The sequence below is a fragment of the Drosophila guanche genome, unplaced genomic scaffold (genome assembly GCF_900245975.1).
Source record: "Drosophila guanche unplaced genomic scaffold, DGUA_6, whole genome shotgun sequence".
Lineage (NCBI taxonomy): Eukaryota > Metazoa > Arthropoda > Insecta > Diptera > Drosophilidae > Drosophila > Drosophila guanche.
The window spans coordinates 6,836,945-6,856,017 of record NW_022995745.1 but is presented as its reverse complement, the minus strand read 5'-3'; the positions used below and the strand labels follow the sequence as shown (position 1 = coordinate 6,856,017).

General features: G+C 45.9%; 2 protein-coding genes across 2 annotated transcripts; one reads left to right on the top strand and one right to left on the bottom strand.

Moving 5' to 3' along the window:
- Positions 1-8,857: 8,857 nt before the first annotated feature.
- LOC117581210 lies at positions 8,858-9,574 on the top strand. Its single transcript, XM_034268182.1, has 2 exons — positions 8,858-9,260; positions 9,338-9,574. The coding sequence occupies exons 1-2, from the start codon at positions 8,970-8,972 to the stop codon at positions 9,518-9,520; spliced, it is 474 nt and encodes a 157-aa protein (XP_034124073.1). The 5' UTR covers positions 8,858-8,969; the 3' UTR covers positions 9,521-9,574.
- Positions 9,575-9,780: 206 nt separating this feature from the next.
- LOC117581192 (39 kDa FK506-binding nuclear protein-like) lies at positions 9,781-10,376 on the bottom strand. Its single transcript, XM_034268154.1, has 2 exons — positions 10,318-10,376; positions 9,781-10,259 (listed from the first exon to the last, which is right to left on the bottom strand). Exon 2 carries the CDS (start codon positions 10,243-10,245, stop codon positions 9,850-9,852), a length of 396 nt encoding a protein of 131 aa, XP_034124045.1. The 5' UTR covers positions 10,246-10,259; positions 10,318-10,376; the 3' UTR covers positions 9,781-9,849.
- Positions 10,377-19,073: the final 8,697 nt, after the last annotated feature.

Sequence of the window (19,073 nt, the reverse complement as noted above, 5' to 3'; positions counted from 1 at the left end):
GGCGGTGCACAAAGGCCATCATTATGGGTTTGCCAAAACCCAAAATTTTGGGTCCACTTACCAATTGCAAACTGCAGTCCAGGCCCAGGCCCAGGCCCAGTAATTGTAAATGGTGGAGTGTGGCTCTCCGTTCCTTTTTGCAATTAGTTAATTGCGTTCCATGAGGTTTGGATGCGTTTATTTGGGGCTACGGAATACGGCTAAGGATCGTGTTCCCATTGCCGCGGAGCTATTTGCCACACCTTCGCGCTGAAATGTCAGAAAATCTGCACTTACGCCCCAACGCATCTCGGTTCATGGGGTCAGCGGAAATTTGATTGAATTTGAAGCGGCTTCTTTTGCGGCAACTTGGTCGGAGTGAGTGGGCTACAGTGGCAGAGCAGAAGCATTGGATTGGAGTTGAATGCTGCGGAGGAAGCAGCCGATTTGGGTTAATCTCAATGCGAATCTGAGGCGAGGTTGTAAAAGTCATTCAGTCAGGAAGCAATAAAATCATTTTACGCCAGTGCCATGAAAATGCTGAATTTGAATAAAGGTTTTTGCGTTAGGCAACCACCACCACCAGCAGTAGCATCATCATTGCCATCTCAGTGATCATCCTCATCATCATCATCATCATCGTCAGAGCTTTATTAGGAGGGTAAGTATTGGGAATGGTCATGGCATCGATGGCGTCTTGCCTCAGGAAATTTTCTGCTGATGCAGCGTCCGATGCGGCACAGCTGGCGACAGCCTGCAGGAGGATATCCAACCGGGTTGGCTCTCATGTGTCCATGGGGATGTGTGTGGATGTCGAGGGGGACTGGCGTGCAGTTCGAAAATCGCGCACTTACGCAAAACGACTTCGGCTAATGCACAACGCATATTGAAGCAATTTTCTCCGGGAATGGTTATCCGTTCGAATGCACCCTGTCCCTTTTACACACACACACACACACACACACACATCCTGCCGTTTACAGCGTCAACTTTCGGCTTTCAAGCTAAGAAATAGTCCAGCAGCCATTTTCAACATCTTTGCTGGATAAATGCTCACACATCCCAATGTCTGTGCCTGTGCCTGTGGCTGTGTGTGTGTGTTCCCCATTTCCGGTCGGCATTTTGCATTGCCCCACTCTCCAATCTCCAATCTCCAGTCTTCACTCTAAGCCGTTCGCTGCCATTGTTGTCAATTGCATTGCATTGGGCATTACCAAATCCACCCACACACGCACATCCGCATCCACATCCACATCCACCTCGTGGCCACCCCATACCGCCGCTCCAGTCACAGTCAGAGTCACCCTCCAGCCACCTTCCAGCCACCGCATAATGTCTTCGTCATATCCTAGCAACATTTCAAGCATCCTTCGCCTCAATGTTCCACCGTGGAATGTTTGGCTTGGCCAAATGCATTCATTAGATGAGCATGGGTATGGGTATGGGTATGGGTATGGGTATTGTGATTGGAGCTGTGCATTGGGACGCAGTGGGAGGCAGAATTTGAGAGACTCTGGCGAGGAAGAGTAGCAGGAGCAGAAACAGGAGCTGAGTTACGGCAGACAGATTGCATAACTGTCATCTGGTCAGATTATTCGATAAGCCGCATATATCAGACATGCATAACCCAAATGCCAACTCAAACAAACCAATACAGGGGCCAGGTAGATGGTCCATGGACCATGGCCGATAATTGAGGCTGTCCTCTTAGCTGTCGTCGCCCAGTCTTGAACCTCATTGTTTCTTGGTAAATTGCTCCCAAGAAGTGAGTGCGAGCTGCTAATAAGTGTCCAGCCTTTGTCGTGCTGCGTATGAGTAATTTTTGCCATGGCAATAGACACACTGCGTGTGAGTAATATTTGTGTGGACGATAGAGAGAGCCTTTTGGCAGAATTATTTGCATTTAATATTATTTCAGTGACAGATTCATGGTCATCGAAGCATTTTCCACACAGCTGTGATTAAAAGATATTATCTGCAAAAAATGTAAGCGCAAAAACGAAGACAGAATGCACTTACACTCGGACATACATTGATAGTTTCTGACTTTCTTCTTTAAGGTAAATTAATTTAGGGATTGCTGCATTGAATTTAACTTAATCACTCCATTTGAATACGCGTTTTAAGCTCTACAACTGGCTTTATTCGATAAGCACCTGCACACCCGTTGCAGTGCCATTGATAACCCCCTTTGGTGGAGCAGATATTGATCGTATGTGTTTAACCAGTGAAACAGTGAGCGGGAAAGAGAGGTTGTGGCAAAAGTCTGGCCGGATTTATAGTGGCCTTTTGGTGAGGGTACAAATATTATGCATTTTAGCATTCATTCCTGGGTTTATTTTAAACATTTCCACTTTGTCTCACTCTCAGTTCTTTTGTGGCTTTTTATGGCCACAATTTACATGGCTCTCTGCTTTCATTTACAATATTTTCATATCCTCACACACAGGCACACACACCCAAACACGTGTACGGAAAGGGACACACACACAGCAGACAGCACACAAAAACAGACACAGAGTCCAATGTAATTTGCCTTTTACTTCGTTTTGCAGTTTCCGTTTCCGGGTTTGCATTTCGTTGTAACCCAAAACTTTATTGAAATTGTTTCATTTCATTTATCGTTTATACGTATTCTGGCTTACGACATAGCCAAAGCCAAAGCCAGAACCAGAACCAGAACCACAGCTCAGAAAAGACCAGAGCCAGAGTCAGAGTCAGAGCAATGCAGAGGAGCAGATGCAAAGCAGAATGTGGGGCTGGATATACTCGTATCCTGTATCCTGCCTGTGCTGTATCCCATCGATGGCAACCGATCCAATGTTTCTGCACTGCTACTTTGACCTTTCCACATCTGCTTGCACATTTCTTATTAACTATCGCAAAAATACAGCAGCCATAGGGAGAGGCGGTTGGGTGCGGGAGGGTCTCTTCTCTTTGATTAGTGTTGCCGAAATTTATGCATTTCCATTTGTGGACTCTGTCGGGAATAATTGGCACATAAATAAATGTGGACTTTCGGATATCCAAGATTGATTGGATTTTTACATCAAATTTATTTAGATCTTTGCTGCAAAATAAATGGCTCTGTGGCTCATTTTATAGTTTCAGATTTCTACACGATGTGTTTGAATATATTTAGATTTAATATCATTTCAGATGTAACCTTTAGCTATGTGCATACAATTATTTAATGAGTGGTTATCTAATTAAAGTGTTAATTTGTTTCCCAATATAAATGTCTGCAAATTCCATCCAGTCCTATTGGTATTGAAATATTCCTTTGGGTGCTTGGAATGCTGCAAAAAAAATGCTGGAAATTATTTTGAAACAACAGGAAAACTCGTTTCTTTTCGGTTGTTTTGTTGAAGCTGAAATTGAATTCCCTTTCAATGCTCGAAAGGGTTTTTGCAACTCCCGAACCCATCCTGGCACATCCGCTGGAGCTCGCCCCTGTTCCTGAGCCACCAGGCCCCCGTCAGCCCCTTGCTTGATGATTATGGCCCCGGCAATAATTCCATTGCCATTTCCTTTGAGGGAACGTCCAAATGCAATAATTTACATGCAAATGCGTTTGGCAATAAATGTGCCAGCGGCAGTGAGACATTGGGGACCCCGGTGGGTATGGGGGCGTGCCATGGCCCGAAAATCGAACTAAAAATACACTCACACACACACACAAACACACTCGCGCACACAAAGAAAAGCGCTCTAAAATCGAAGTGAGGCATATACTACCCACACCCATACCCACACCCACACCCACACCCATTCCCATTCCCAGCAGGGTATGGATGGGTAGGGGACAGAATTCCTTCCTTGAGTTAAGCTGAAGTTAAAGGCAGGCGGCCGCATCTGTTCTGGCATTCGAGAATTTCGCGTCAAGTTAACGGCCCACATACAGGGTGTCTGCACCCCAAGAGGAACTGCCATGCCCCTACTCGGGGCACCACAAATCCGTGGCAAACTGAGCATATTTTTAAGAGTAATTACATCGTACGATATAAGCAGAGTGCAAAACAAAAAAATTCCTAAGAAATGGGAGACCCTGTATGGCGGCAAATCGACAAATGAAAAGATGACAGGAGCCACTTGCTCACTCCAACTCCGACTGGAGCTCCACTCTGCTGCTGCTCGACGTCTGGCCAGCCCATTCAGACAGGGGATTCGTTTTTTGCTCCTTCGGCTCTCGTCTCGAAAATCCTTTTGACATTTTATTTACAAAACGCATTTGTCGGCAGCGGAAATTGGCACAGAACACAATAATAAAGCCGCACGGGGGAAAACAAGCGCAAATAAACGATAGACAGAGACGAAGTACAGAAGCAGATGCAAAAAGCAGGAGGAGAAGGCGAAAAGTAGAAGGAGTAGGAGCAGGAGCACGAGTAGGGTAAAGGAGATGCTGCTAAACCTGTAACTGGCAAGTGGCAACTGGAAACTGGTGACTGGAAACTGGAGCCTCCTTCATAAGCACTCATCTAAACCTGAGTCTCTGTCCCGGAGCGGGTCGCTAATGAAGTGGCATCATCATCATGGCTTCGACAAGGAACAAGGCACAAGGCACAAGGCACAAGGAACAAGAAACAAGCCACAAGTAGCAGGAACAAGCTGGAGTAATGCCACGGCGAGTGGCAGCTAGCCACGGCTCGGCATTATGCCGCAAAAAGGCATCCATCCAATCACAAACTAATAAGTGAGAGAGCACCAGAGAGGGAGAGGCAGAGCACCAGCTGGCCGGCACTGCCACCCTTTCATCCATTCACCCATTCACCCATTCAAAGCCGCTGACATTGCCTGGCCGGAATGAGGCCATGGGGATGTCAAGTGCAAGTGCAATGGCAGCAGTGGGAGTGGAAGGGGCTGCCCTTCCCTGCCTCTGTGACACGAATCTGAAGTCAGGCTGAAAATTTGCAAATCAATGCGGATGCCGGATTGCAGGTTACGGTTACAGGCTGCATTGGAAGTCACAATCCTCGCGAGATGACAGCAGTCAAGAGTTCAGTTCCAAGGGCTTGTCTCTACACTGGCTCGCAGCCATCAAATCTTCAGAGATTCAGAGAGAGTGAACAGAGCTGACTTTCTCTCAGTGTAAAATAAACCATATTCGGATTAACGCATTTTGCATTAAAGATGAATGTAAAATCAGAATTAAACAGAGTCGAGATGGCAGATACCAGCACTGAGCTGAGCAGAGCAGTTGATGGAGTCCCCTGAATATTTAAGCTGCCATTGAAATGGAAAGTGCCAGCGAATGTCTGGCAAACGATGATGCGATCAATCAAGGCGACAATTTGTCAGACGAGCAGGCACTCAGTCAGTCAGTGAGTCCTGGCACACCACCAGCAGCAGCAGCAGCAGCAGCAGCAGCAGCAGCACAACCGTCAATCAATCAATAATGGCGGCGAGGAACCACGACTCGAATCTGGGGCAATGTTTGTTTAGATCGGAACGCATTTGGGCAACAATCAATAATGGAAGCAGCCAAGCGGATGACTTTACCCAAAACTATCGTATCTTCATTCCCACCCCCTGCACAGGCATCAGCCCGCCATCATCCGCGCGATTGCAGGAACTGTTTAAGCTTATTGGGAATCTTGGGGCGCCTCCACTTAAAGTTTCCCTGTATGCACATAGTTTTTGGCATGTAATGCGGTAAATCCAAGCAGCTTGCCACGGCCTGCGGCTTGCTGCCACCTCTCAAGACTCAGGACTCAGCTCTCGGCTCTCAAGGCTTTTTCTCGTGGAAGACAGACAGACAAAGTATTAAAAAAGTTTTCAAATTTTCGTGAGCCCGGGCTAGTGCAGGTTGCTCTTTATTGCGTTAAAAATTTTCGCTTTCACAAGGCCTTATCCTTATCTAGGGAGCATTAAAAGTACGAGCGGCACACACACCATCGACAGTTGTAGGATGTTGCCACGCCCTGTGGCGGTGGCGGTGGCAGTGGCGGCTTTTTCCATGAGCTCTGTAATTGATTTATGGGCGCAGACGTGCGTTGAACGTCTGCTTACAATTTACCGCCTGGCCCCGGCTCCAATCACGTCCTGGAAATAACAGAGAGAAGCGAAAAATAAAAGAAAGCCGCACGCCACAGAAGAAAAGCGAAACGAATCGAAAGAAAAGGAAATGGAAACGCAGGACATAGCAGGACATATCAGGGCAGTGGGGAAGGAAGACACCGCTGGCCGGACGACACCATGAGGAGTCACCCAGAAGACTACAAATGACTCAAAACTTCTATGGCAACACCGATTTAAACTGAGATCGAGAGTGGATGAAGCTGCTGTATAATGCATGAAGCGAGGAGAGCAGAAAGTATGATAACAACAAGATAATATGATAAACTACTCTTGAATTTCAGATATGTAGTACAAAGATAGAGGGAGGGACAGAGCGAGCGCTAGAGAGTGCCTTAAAAAAACAGCAACAAAGCGAACGAACTTAAGAATACAGTTAAGCGTGTAGGGTGGGTTGGACTCTTAAGCAATACAGTGGGAGTGAGGGACTCGTTGGGATGCTCCATCCTAGAACAACATAATTGATTGTAAAAGTATTTTTTGTACTAAATAAAACCAAACATTTATTATTTACTCTAAGAAAGACACACACACACACGTGTCTCAAGCAGTAATGCATAGACTATAGTCAGTGGTGAAGCAGCAAAGTTAATTATATTACACATACTTTTTCATATGCACTGCCCACTGTAATCTATGTTCGTGTACGCTCCCGCACAGCAGCAGCCCCATGCAGTTACAGCTACGTTCTCGCGTCTTCCCTTTGCTACTCTCTTTCTTTGCGTTGCTCGATCTAGCAATCGCTCTCGCGCAATTCCCTCTACCTGCCCTTGACTGGCACACACACTCGCCTCTCGCAATCTTGAACCCACCACGCGTCATCAAAGAAAAAACTTATTACGGAACACCTTTGTTATACTTTGTAGCATTTGGGATGTCCGAACGTCTTCAAGTTTGTCTTTTGTTTACATCTTGTTCATTATGGACATCGATGCTTATGGCAGGACAATAAACACTTCAACGACTATGGCAGGGCCAACCCGGTAGACAACAAAAAATGGCAATGAGCATGTCAATGGCCAGTACTTTCATTTATTTGGTTTCCCCACTTTCCCCTTCCGCCAGGCACTGCAATCAATTTGCATGCATTCTTCGCCTGCGGGGTGCTCATACTTGTGAATGCTTGTACTCAATCTCGTACTGCTCTATCCGACACGACAGACAACTTTGCGATACTTTGAAAAACAACTTGGCTGCGGAAAAGGGCTCCATAAAACTGACCGCCGACAAGAAGGAAGCAAGGGAAATGGAAACGGAGCCAAGTCCGGTGCCACGGCGACGCAGTTCGCTCGAGAGATTGGGCAGAAGATTGAGATTGAGCAGAAATAAAAATTTATGGAGTGGTCATTTATCACAAAGACAACACAGTCTTGTGGGGTTGGGGGTTGGGAGGACCAAAAAAGGCTGCCACATTACGTGCCCCTCCCCCAACTGTGGCCGCGTCCAGCTGTAAGTTTGGCTGTAAAAACCAGCAGTAATATTAACGGGCAGACTGTTGCTTTTGCTATTGCTTTATCCGTGACTGTGGCTGTGGCTGTGGGTGTGCCTGTGGCTGTGGCTGTCGGTGATTCAGTTCAGTTGTTTCGTTGTTTGTTTGCTCATTCAGCGCCGGAATATTCAAAAGTTGCATTTTTAATGGAGTTTCCTTGTCAAACATGACTTTGATTCCCTCGTTGGGAATCCAGCCGTCAGCTGAGTGCGCGGCTCCCTGTGATCCATCCACTAATGTAATTTTTACTCGGATTGCCATACATAAACACCCACAGACAGAGAAAATGCGAGCACACATCTGAAACGCAGATATATTCAAATGTTTGAACATTTTTACGCAGCTCACACGTCAGATTCCCCGCGGACCTCCCATCCACATCCTGCCAAGCAAAGCACTCACAGATACACCTGACGTACCTACATACATTCATATATACATATGAACATACGCTTTCGGGCGAATGGTGCTTCAGTGTTCGTGCAAATCTGTGGCCAAGGGCCAACAAAATGCCCTTCAATAGCTAAACCAGGAAAATGGCCAGGGAGCAGAGGTAATGGCAGCACTAAACGGCACCAACTGCAGCAAACCAACACAACAGCACTCCACGGAATGTTGCCTGACTATATTCCAAGTGGGCAAAGCGACTCCCAGCTGAAAATTACTGCAAATCGATCTGATAGGTAGCTTTGGAAAAAGATTATCTAACATTAAGATAAGGCTGAAATTCATGGAACTACATACAGAATATGACCAAATATTACCATTACCATGTGACTACCCTGAGGGAAGCGAGTCCACCAAGGACTGCACCAAGAACCTATACATCCTGGGTCACTGGGTCCTGGCGATCGCGAGCCGGCAGCCTATAAACAGCTCCCACTTACCCACACAAAGACATCACTTTGTAAGCAGCCGAGCAAAGCGATTATTTAGACGTGATTGCGATGTCCCATGAATGTCCGAACTGAGTCGAATAATACAATAAAAAAACATGGTCTGATGCCGTTCAACTGCTAGTGGACTCACAAATATATCCATTTCCCAAGGAGGCTTTAAAATTGTGCTTTAATTATTCTTGTAATATTTTTGTTACGTGTGGTGACCAGCTTAAGGGAATCGACATTTACCACATGCGGCACCCAAACAAATGCCAAAAGAATAAACCATTTTCGATGGTTACGAATGTTGTGAACGACCAAAGTGTGCCTTGCCTCTCCATCAACACATATTGTCAGTCAAACTTTAAATATTTTCATTGTGGCATCAGAAACCAGTGCGTGAAGTTCAGTTTTGTTTTAAAAAAAAATGTCGGAGCGAAATACAAAAATTGTATGCCCAAGCGACTGCACACGGGCCATCGATCACATGAACGGAAGAAAAGTCGGTGACACGAATATTGTGGTGTTGCCGTTCCAAAAACAAAATGCCGGTTCCCGTTCCCGTTCCCGATCGAGTGGATCTCGTCGTCGTTTCGACAGCCGCAGGCAACCTGACCCATCGTCCCACCACAATTCAACCCGGCATAGACGTGAACGTTCCCGATCGCCCGGTCCCTCCTCCCCGCACTTGCCTGTGCAATATCTGGGCGAACCAAAGCCGCCCAGTCTGCAGCCTCTGTTCCCACGTGAGCTGGATACCAAACAAAATCAAATGGCAGTTTTCCAATTCCCAGGCTCAACAGCCCTACAGGATGCCAAGAAACGCCATGACAAAGGTAAGCGTTCTTCGACCCCATCCCGTAACCAAATCAACATTCGATTATATTCTTCTGTACCCTCTCATCCCATACAGAAATGTCAGATTTATATAGGTACTTGGACACTATCAAAAACACAATCGCTAGGCCTAATCAAGGCACCAAATAGAAATTACTGGCAATCGATATCGGATACCTCGAAGCAGCAGTCCCCCAGCCAGTCACCCATTCGTCATTCGTCTCTTGAGCATCATGCTGATGAAGATCACACAAGCTAAATCATTAAACTTATCATTATTGGAAAGCCGTTCAATGGGAGGAATCTGTAAATGTTGTACAATTTAATAAACAAGAACCATTCTTGGACTTAACTTTAGACGGTATTCAATAGTTCAATGGTTTCACCGAAATATTACTTCTGCATCCAGTAAGCCTGGCACAATTGCTGATCCCGCAAGGAGGGCTGTCCCACCCATAGATTCGTAATCTCGATAGGTTTCATGTATTCAAATTTTTGTATATGAGATTTTGTGTTGATCGATTGATATGATGCCGATTTGTGGTGTCTTGGTACAAGTGCGTGGAAAGTGTGTGCAATTCGACAAATTTATACGAATGGGTTTTCAGTGGGGACTTCACACTTCACCCACTTTATGGTGTTTTTGAAGCAATCATCCATGCGAAAGGGTCCCTTGGAGTGGTCGAAGTCGCGCATGCTTCCCTTTAGATTTACAATCACATGACCATTGGATTCCAGATAAAGCTTGTCGCCCGTGTGAATTTCGCTGTCCAGGGGAACTTTCGGAGTGCGCTCCGACATATTGGCCAGCACTCTCTCCTGGCTTTTGCTCTTTAGCCAGAGTTGGGCCGACTTTCCCTGCTCCAAGCGGACGCCGGATAGATGTATCGTCTTCTTCACAAAGTGTGAGTACGTGCAGCCATCCTTCATATACAATGCACTGATGACCGGTGTGTGGGGATGAGCGTTTGCCGATTTATACATTTTCCTTTTTAGTGCTGCAAATTATCGTATCAAACCAATATTCGTCACAGCATAGAGCTATGCTTCACTTACTTCCAGAGCAGCGCAGCTTAAGAATGTCAAAATTACAAAGCACTCAACAAGATTTTAAACTTTTTTATTACAAAAAAAAAAAAAACAAAAACCAAACTTATGACATTAGAGTCGGGGATAGTCAGAGAAGCAATTTCTATATTGTAAATATATCGGGGGGATATATCGGGGGGAAATATTACCCAAAGTAGCGCGCTATTTAATTTTCGAATAAAATTCATTAGGCAAATGTGCACTTTCTTCTTTTGTCGTGAGGATAAAATTGACCACCAGCACTTGAATACTTTTCATTTCAGTTAAAGTGCCTAAGATCTAAATAAAATGCCTAAAATTAAACGCTTCTAGGAGCGATGTTTGTGCTCTTCATTAATGTCCCCTCTCCAGCCCAACTCTAGCCGAAGCAGAGTATAATCAAAGTGAGAAAATTTCGAAGTACCAGGAACTGAAACACGTAGCCTAAAAAAGCGGTGTGTCCAAATTGCAAACGTGCAGAGCCGCAGACAGGGCAGGGCCATCGCCGGAAAGTGGGTCTGCTCTTGGACTACACTCCCTTTCAGTGTTTAAAAACAAAAAATACTACAAGTCTGCCCTTGTCGTGTGTCATTGTACATTGCTCCTGCATGCATAATGACAAAAATAAGGAGAAGTCACGGACAGACAGACGAGAGAGGGAGGGAGAGACAGAGACAGTGCACTTGGGCGACAATTAGAAGAATTTTCTTTATTCCCTATTGTATTCTAAGGCATGACTGTCGGCTGACTGAGCAAAAAGCGACGACTAATGAGTGTAATTGTGTGTGTGACACTTTCGTCTTCCACACACACACACACACACACCCCGAAAAGTGATTCTGGAAACACTTTAAGGTGTGGACCAAAAGGAAGGAACCAAAAGCAATCCGAGAATCGAGTGGGACTGGGAGTCCAAACTGAGGCTTTGTACTGCAAACATCAACCATTATGCAGGAAGCAACAGCAACTCAATGGCCACCAAAACTGAAGAAAGTAACAACCCATTGGGAATGCTGAAAACTAACCAAATTGCAATCCCATTCGCATATTTTGTGTTGCTGGAAAACACCAGCCTAAACAATTAACAGAGGATCAGGCAATAAAATAAAACAGAACGAAAGGCAGACAAGCATCAAATCGAAATTGGGACGCTGAACTGGTTTGCAAAATATGCAATTGAGTGAACAGACCTGCCACCGCGGATGCGATTCTATCGCATGGCCTGGTCCTGGTATTTCTCTGGCGCATCGCCCAAAATCGATGGCATATGGCCGTGTTTGTGGGCCACACGCCACACTACCACCTCCACCGCCAACTGCACACCGAGGAATTGCCATGGGATTGCGAGAGCCAGGAGTAGTCCCAGTGGCAGTGCCATCACCTCTCTCCTTAATGCTGCCGCTGCAAGTGCATTCGTTGCAGTTTGAAATTTGAGTAAAATAAATGAAGTTGAGTGTGTGGCACCGCCTCGGATGCCGGTTGCCAGTTGCCAGTTGCCGTCTTCCGTCTGCTGTCTGCTGTCTGCTGTAGTCGCAATTGATGAGCCGGCAGAGCACGACAGAGCGTGCGGCAGCTGCGCCATCTAGGAATGCCCCATGGCTGACTCTGCCCCAGTGCCACAGCCAGAGCCACTTCCACTCGCAAGTAATTCAAGTGAAACCACATTAAGCTTACTTTGCTAATTGCGTGCGACACGTCGCCAATGTCGAGCGCTTCCCGAGCATGTGAACATTCCACACGGCGTTCATCTCCGCCAGTTGCAACACACACGCTTATCTACATAACTGTGGCACGTGTGCGCGTATGGGTGCAACTCCAGGGAACTGGCAGCAAGGCGAAGAACATGGGAAGAGGGGCAGGGACAGCCAAGCATTCGCCGGAGCGGGCCAATCATTTTAATTAATTTGTGAGAGTGTAGGTTGTCGGTGGCACACACAAATTTATTATACTCCAACGACTCGCAATCGGTGCCACCTACAAATCCTCCCCTTCTCAGCAAGCTGCAGCAAAATTAAGCTGTGTGTGGGGAAATCCGTGATTACGAAAACCAAGGAAATCAATGGGTAATACCACCAAAGCCGCGTCTCCACAGCACCCACCCCACCACGCCACAAGCCGATTCCAATAAGTTTCAGCCTCAATCAACTCAACGCCGGCTGCCATTTTACAGCACTGAGCGTTGCGTTCCAATACAAATTCAGGTGTGAAAAACCCGCTACCTAGCTCCTACCTACACTGCGATCATTGCGGCAAGTTCCGCAGCAACAAAATACGACGAACTAAGGCTTGCTATCTTATTGAAAAGCCATACGTATGCCTAGAGTGTGGCTTTTGCGCAGAGACTGTACAAAAAGGTCAGGACATCAAAAATGCCCGGAAGCATGTTTGACAAATACTCGCCTAGTGCCTCGATCAGATAACTAAATAAAATTCAATTTAAAAAACTTTTTTTTAATTTTATTATTGTTTTTCCTCTCAATTGTATTGCTTTAAATCAAGTACGTATTGTCTTGAAGATCGTAATGTTCAAGATTCTTCCTATTTACATACCGTTCCCGCCAATTACGTTGGAATAAATACTCAAAAGTAAATACTTTTAATACTTTTAATACTTTTTGCGACCTTTTACGACCTTTTACGCGTTTTCAACTTTCAACCAATGAAAAATCGCCAACAAATTAGAAGTGTTGGAAAGTGCTGAAACGGACATTGTTGCATTTGCATTGCAAATTGTGAAAACTGCGCAAAAAAAGTGCAAATTGGCGTATAAAAGGTAAAAACTGCGTAAATATAAACGATTACCCAACTCTCGCGACACTTGCACGTGCATATGTATATGGGTAGATGAGCCTGCGGCAGAAAATTGTCCAAAAACAAAGTGCAAACGTTTGCAGGTGGTTTTAATTGTAGTAAGCTAAGTAAGTGTAATTGATTAAAGATTATATTTCCGCAGATTGAAGGAAGACAAAAGCAACGAAGAGGCAATGACGTCTTACAATCAATTCGAAGAATCACTGCAGAGCCATAGCCAGCATGAGCCTATGGCATTTGATGTCTCAGCTGGTCCCTCTGAATCGTTTTTAGGCCCACAATCAAGGTTAAAGTGGACTCAAGATATCTATGACGAGATCGCAGGTAACTTCTCCCATCAATTCGAGCTGCCTGACGATTGGCAGAGTGACGAAATGCATTCGGAAGTGTTCGGCCATTTGGGTACATTTCAAGGCAAGTCTCAAGTCTCCCAAATTCTCAGCCTGCTGCAGAAAATTGTGCAAAAACAAAGGGCAAACGTTTGCAGGTGGTTTCAATTGTAGTAAGCTAAGTAAGTGTAATTGATTAAAGATTATATTTCCGCAGATTGAGGGAAGACAAAAGCAACGAAGAGGCAATGACGTCTTACAATCAATTCGAAGATTCACTGCAGAGCCATAGCCAGTACGAGCCTATGGCATTTGATGTCTCAGCTGGTCCCTCTGAATCGTTTTTAGGCCCACAATCAAGGTTCAAGTGGACTCAAGATATCGATGACGAGATCGCGGGTAACTTCTCCCATCATTTCGAGCTGCTGTCTTACCAGGAATTCGAAGAATCACTGCAGAGCCATAGCCAGCACGAGCCTATGGCATTTGATGTCTCAGCTGGTCCCTCTGAATCGTTTTTAGGCCCACAATCAAGGTTCAATTGGACTCAAGATATCGACGACGACTTCTCCCATCAATTCGAGCTGCCTGACGATTGGCAGAGTGACGAAATGCATTCGGAAGTGTACGGCCTTTCGCAGAGAACCACTTGCAGAGTTCTGTTTGAAGATCAACTTTCGCAGAGTGTCGGAGGAAGTTCTCCGATGAGTTCGCTTAGTCCCACAATGCTGGCAATATCAGATGATGACACTGATAGCGTTGAGCAAATGACTTACTACGGTGTGCAGTGTGAGGAAGTCATCATGCAAAACACACAGCAGGATAACCACGAAGAAATGGATGTGGAAGATAACACATTGAACGAACCCTCACAGGCACATGGCGAAAGTAGTTTAATAGATGCACGCATTGCTCTCGTCGTAGAGCAACTGCAGAATGCCCGCTTCATCAAGTAGAACGCAAAAGCTCACATGATAGCAGAGCAATTATTGAAATCAAATTATATACCGAGATCGCTTCACTTTGGATTGGTTTTTGTTATGTTATCTCATTTCTTTCAGATTTTGGACCAAATGGGTCCCGTTTGGACCCAACGACAACAAGTACTCGAGATGGCGGGACAAGTCAGGTGTCCGTTAGTGAATTTCCACAACATTTGGGGAATTCCACAACAAGGAAATCCTTGAGCACTCTCAAGTGAAACTCTTGGGCACACACATCTTCATGCTGCCTTTTCTGCAATTTCGGGAGTGGCCAAAAGGGCGGAGTGCGGCTGTCACGGCCGCTGCACTTTGAGGATTTGCTGTTGCCGTTTGCTGTTGTGCCACATCCATTGGCTCCGTCCGGGCCGAAAATGAAATGAAATGAATTGCCCCGAGTGCTAGCGGGTGTTTCATTTAAGTGTTCGCCCACCTGCGTCTGGATTGCGCCGGGATTGCACGCCATTAGCAGGAGTAATAGGCGAGGCGACCCGAGAGTGCACTCCAGCTACTTTCTTATTGCAACATTTAATGTTGGGGCAACTTGAATTCAACTCTGTCCCAGTTCCCAGTCCCCAGTCCCCAGCCCCACGGGCCCCTCATGAGTAATTGCACAACACATAATACACACTTGTAGTAGTGCAGCGCTAATCCCTGGTGGATATCCTGTAATGATTCTGATTCACTCTGGACCCGGAATCCGACTTGAGCTCGTGTGACTTGCTTAAGCCCTTCGGCGGCGCCCATCAATGCAAATCGTGCTTTATAGCCAATTGAACGTATGGCCTGTTAATTGCCGCTGCATTAGCACTCATTGATGGGGATTATCATCGGTCAAAAATGAGAATGTACGACTAAGAGGGTTTTGATGGGCTCAAAGCGATCAACTGAAGCGACTGTCGAAACAGGTGCCTGTTGCAGCTGTAATTTTAGATCAATTTTGCAATGGTTTATAATCTACATATTTATTCATGTCTGTTTGTATGTATTTAGATGCCTTTCCAAGCGAATAATTTTACAAAAATGTATTTTGTTAATTGGTTGGCAATTATTTGCTTAACCATTGATAGTGGCAAGAGTCGAAAAGTTGCTGAACGTTTTGGATAAACTGAAAATACGCGTCTCATAGAGACTTTTCCAACATACTCCAACGAATATTTTGGAAGGGTTCAACAAACAATTGTTTGACTTTTTGATGGCTATAGATTGTGGTCCAGGCCTGCCAAAACTTATTGTTTGTCTTTAAAGTTCCTTTCGTTCTGAAGGCAGAGAGAGCGCACCAAAAGCAGAGATAATTTCATCATGGTACATTTTTATGCCATCCTTTTTTTTAATCTCAACTTTTTCAACTTTCAACCCACCCACCCCACACAGATTCAGCTGCAGCAACACGGCAGCAGCCATGCCGGCAACATGCTGCGCTGCACAACCAACAGATTCAGCAACATGGGAATTTGTTGCCAAGAGACGATGTTGCGGTGATTTAATTTGTTTTTGGCGCTTCCTAAAAGTATGCAATCAAAAAGCGCGAAGACAAGTCTGCTACTGTATCTTCGTGTGTGTGGGGTGTGTGTGTGTGTGTGTGTGTGTGCGTTTGCATAGCTGTGTGCGTATGAATTGCAAATGCAAATGCAAATGAAAATGCCTGAAAATTATATATCATTTTCACGAAACTCTCCATGGGCGTGGCAGTATAATTGGGCAATGAGGAATGCATGGGCATGTGGAGTGTCGAGTGGGTGGGTGGTACATGCGTGCCTTTGCAAATCACGTCCTAATATTTACAAATGGTTTCTTGTAATTAAATTAACACAAAACGTGACATTGTCACTGTAGCAGATTTTTAAGCGACATCCACACACACACATACTTTTACTCACAGACACTCACAGGCACAAATCATGGCAAGGACAGAAGCCAGAATACAAAGTCCCCAAAGCATTAGGCACAACGACATCTGAAGTTGGGCGTCTAAATTGTAACTTTCTCTGGCTTTGGTCTCGGCTTTTTCTCTGTGTGTTCACTCCCTGTTCGCACATCCCCCTACTTGCAGCCCGTCTTGCCATTGTCTGGAAATGAAATTTGAAACATAAATGAGCAAAAGTGCGTGCCGACCGCCCCACAAGTCTATTTGTGCCTCATTTGGGAGCTGCCAGAAGGCTGGAATGGTGGCCCTGCTGCTGCCACACACTCGCCTTAAAGTGTAGTTAGTGCGGCATGTGTGAGTGTGTCCGTAAGGCACCCGGCACCCGGCACCCGGCACCCGGCACTCGCTCTTGCTTCTTCCTTCCCTCACCAGATTAGGAATGTAATTTACAATTTACAACATGCTCGCAAATAAATGTCGACTTCTTTTATACAGGCACTTATGCCTACCCCCCCTTAACCAGCCCGCCCTGGCATCCCCATCCCACCCACCTACTCCTTCTGCCACACCTGGAGAGCCAGTGTACACGTACACACACATGGACCTCGGTCGAGAGTTGACTGCGGCGACACAAAACGATACAATATGTGTATCAAAACACACGACCACATGGGCGGCATTGCAATCCTCGTTGGAGGCTTCATCAGACGCTGCCGAGGAGTGGCACAAAGATTGACAGTTCTTGCCACTGAAATGCGCACACAAACAGCACAAAAGCGACAAAAAAGCATCAACACAACAGCAAACAAAAGTTGCCACTGACTAAAGGAAGCGAAAATAAAAACCGAGAGGCATTCAAATGAATAAAGGGTGCTCCAAGTCAAAGGAAACCGCACAATACGGCAGGATCTAAGCTGAAAGGCTAACTCTAACAGGCAGTAACAATTGGGGGAAGCTCTGAACAATAAAAGTAAAGTAAAAAGCCAATAGCAAAGTGATTAATTCACATGACATTGAACCCGTTTGATATATTTATAAACTAACTAAATTATGATTCAAATACTTATTTATGCATAGAAATCTTCACACTACCAGATCGTTTGGGCAGTCGAAATCTCCAACCTGCAGAGCCAATCACCCTGTATCGGACATGAGAGTATGTATCACTCGCAAACGTACGAAAGAAATCTAGAAATTCCTTATCGCACCTCAGTGTGCAGCATTAAGTGGGCCTGTGGCACGGGCACGTTCGGGCTTCACCTGGCAACGCCACGCCACAGACACAGACACAGACACAGCCACAGCAACGGCCACAGCCACAGCCAGCACTCTACTCCGCGTGGGACAACGAAGAAGTAAGTCGGGACGGGGCGGGACGCGACGCGAGCCAGAGCGTTGCAAGCAAACCGATTAACTACCCGCCAGCGTCAGTGTCAACACGAAAGTATTTGCCACATGCCACGGATGAGAGGCGATATATGGATGCGCGGGCCGGAGGTGGAGGCCAAGGGGCAACGTGTTGAGTGAGGCAAATGTATCTTGGACGTGCTGTGCCACCGAGGCTGTGCGGTGCGACTCAGAGGCTCTGTAAGGCTGTGAGACATTCTGTAATCCGCTCAACAGCCACCAAACTACAATGTTCGCAAGGCAGTGGCAGTGGCAGTCTTCGAAATCCGAAATCGAAGCGGAAGCGGAAGCGGTAGCTGAGGGCAAAATCTGCTGCAGGAGCTGATTCTGCTGTTCACAGTCTGAGTCTGAGGCTGAGACTGAGACTGAAGCTGAGGCTGAGGCTCACTTCACTGGCAACTGGCAATTGGGTTTCCCCCAACAACTGGGGAAAATCGAATCGCATCGCATGGCATCGAATCAAATTGAATGGCATTACAGTTGAACACAGTTGCGGGAATGGGAATGGGAGTAGGAATGGAAATGGAAATGGCGGTTATAGCCACATTTATGGGTTTGATTTGGATTCAAGGATGTTTCTCTTTTAGCGAGTTATTCATGGAATGCGTTTGTAGAGCAGGAGTAAAGGTGAAACTTTTGCCCCTTTTTTGAGATTTCCAGCGGTCTCAGCAAACCGATTCGTATCCAGCTGAAGCAGAGGCTTAGGCGAAAGGAATTTTGAAGAGAATATTCAACAAGTTCCCAGGAAATCTGCAGAAGAGCACTGCCTTTTTTCACAGGGAAGTCTTGCCAGCCAGTCGGTGGTTGTGGACAACTTTCCCCATTGAGAAGTTCAAGAGCCTTTCTCGCTCTCTCTCTCTCTCTCTCTCTCTCTCTCTCTCTTACCCACAATCCCTTCTGTGAGGAGTGCGAAGGATGAGGCTGAGGAGAGGGCATGGGTCAGTGAAAAGGAATTAACAACGCAATGGCCAAAATGAAAGTGAAGTGCATACATTTTACACCTAATTAAAAAGTAAATGTTCGCTTTATGCAAATCAAGTTGGAACTAAATAAATTACCCCAACACCCCACCCCCTTACACAGCCTACCCTGGCAAGAGTCAGGAAGCTTTCCGTTGAATCGACCGAAAGATGGAAAGATGCAAGATACGCGGGACCCGGGACCTCAGAGCACAGAATCTGAGAGGAGAGATGGTGCTGGGGGATGTTGTTGATGCTGTGGGGGCAGAAGATGGAGATGCCAAGCGGCCTTTTGTTTTATTCTATATCTGTCTTTGCGTCGTTTTGCTTTTTCCACACTTTTCCGCATTTCCGTTTGCGAGTTGTGAAAGCGAAAATAATGCATAATGCT

What these genes read in the sequence shown, in the direction of transcription:
- LOC117581210 (XM_034268182.1), top strand. Translation starts at nt 8,970, where the DNA reads ATGCCGGTTCCCGTTCCCGTTCCCGATCGAGTGGATCTCGTCGTCGTT. An exon ending in CAAGAAACGCCATGACAAAG is followed by an intron (nt 9,261 to 9,337) that starts GTAAGCGTTCTT and finishes CATCCCATACAG; the next exon opens with AAATGTCAGATTTATATAGG.
- LOC117581192 (XM_034268154.1), bottom strand. Translation starts at nt 10,245, where the DNA reads ATGTATAAATCGGCAAACGCTCATCCCCACACACCGGTCATCAGTGCA.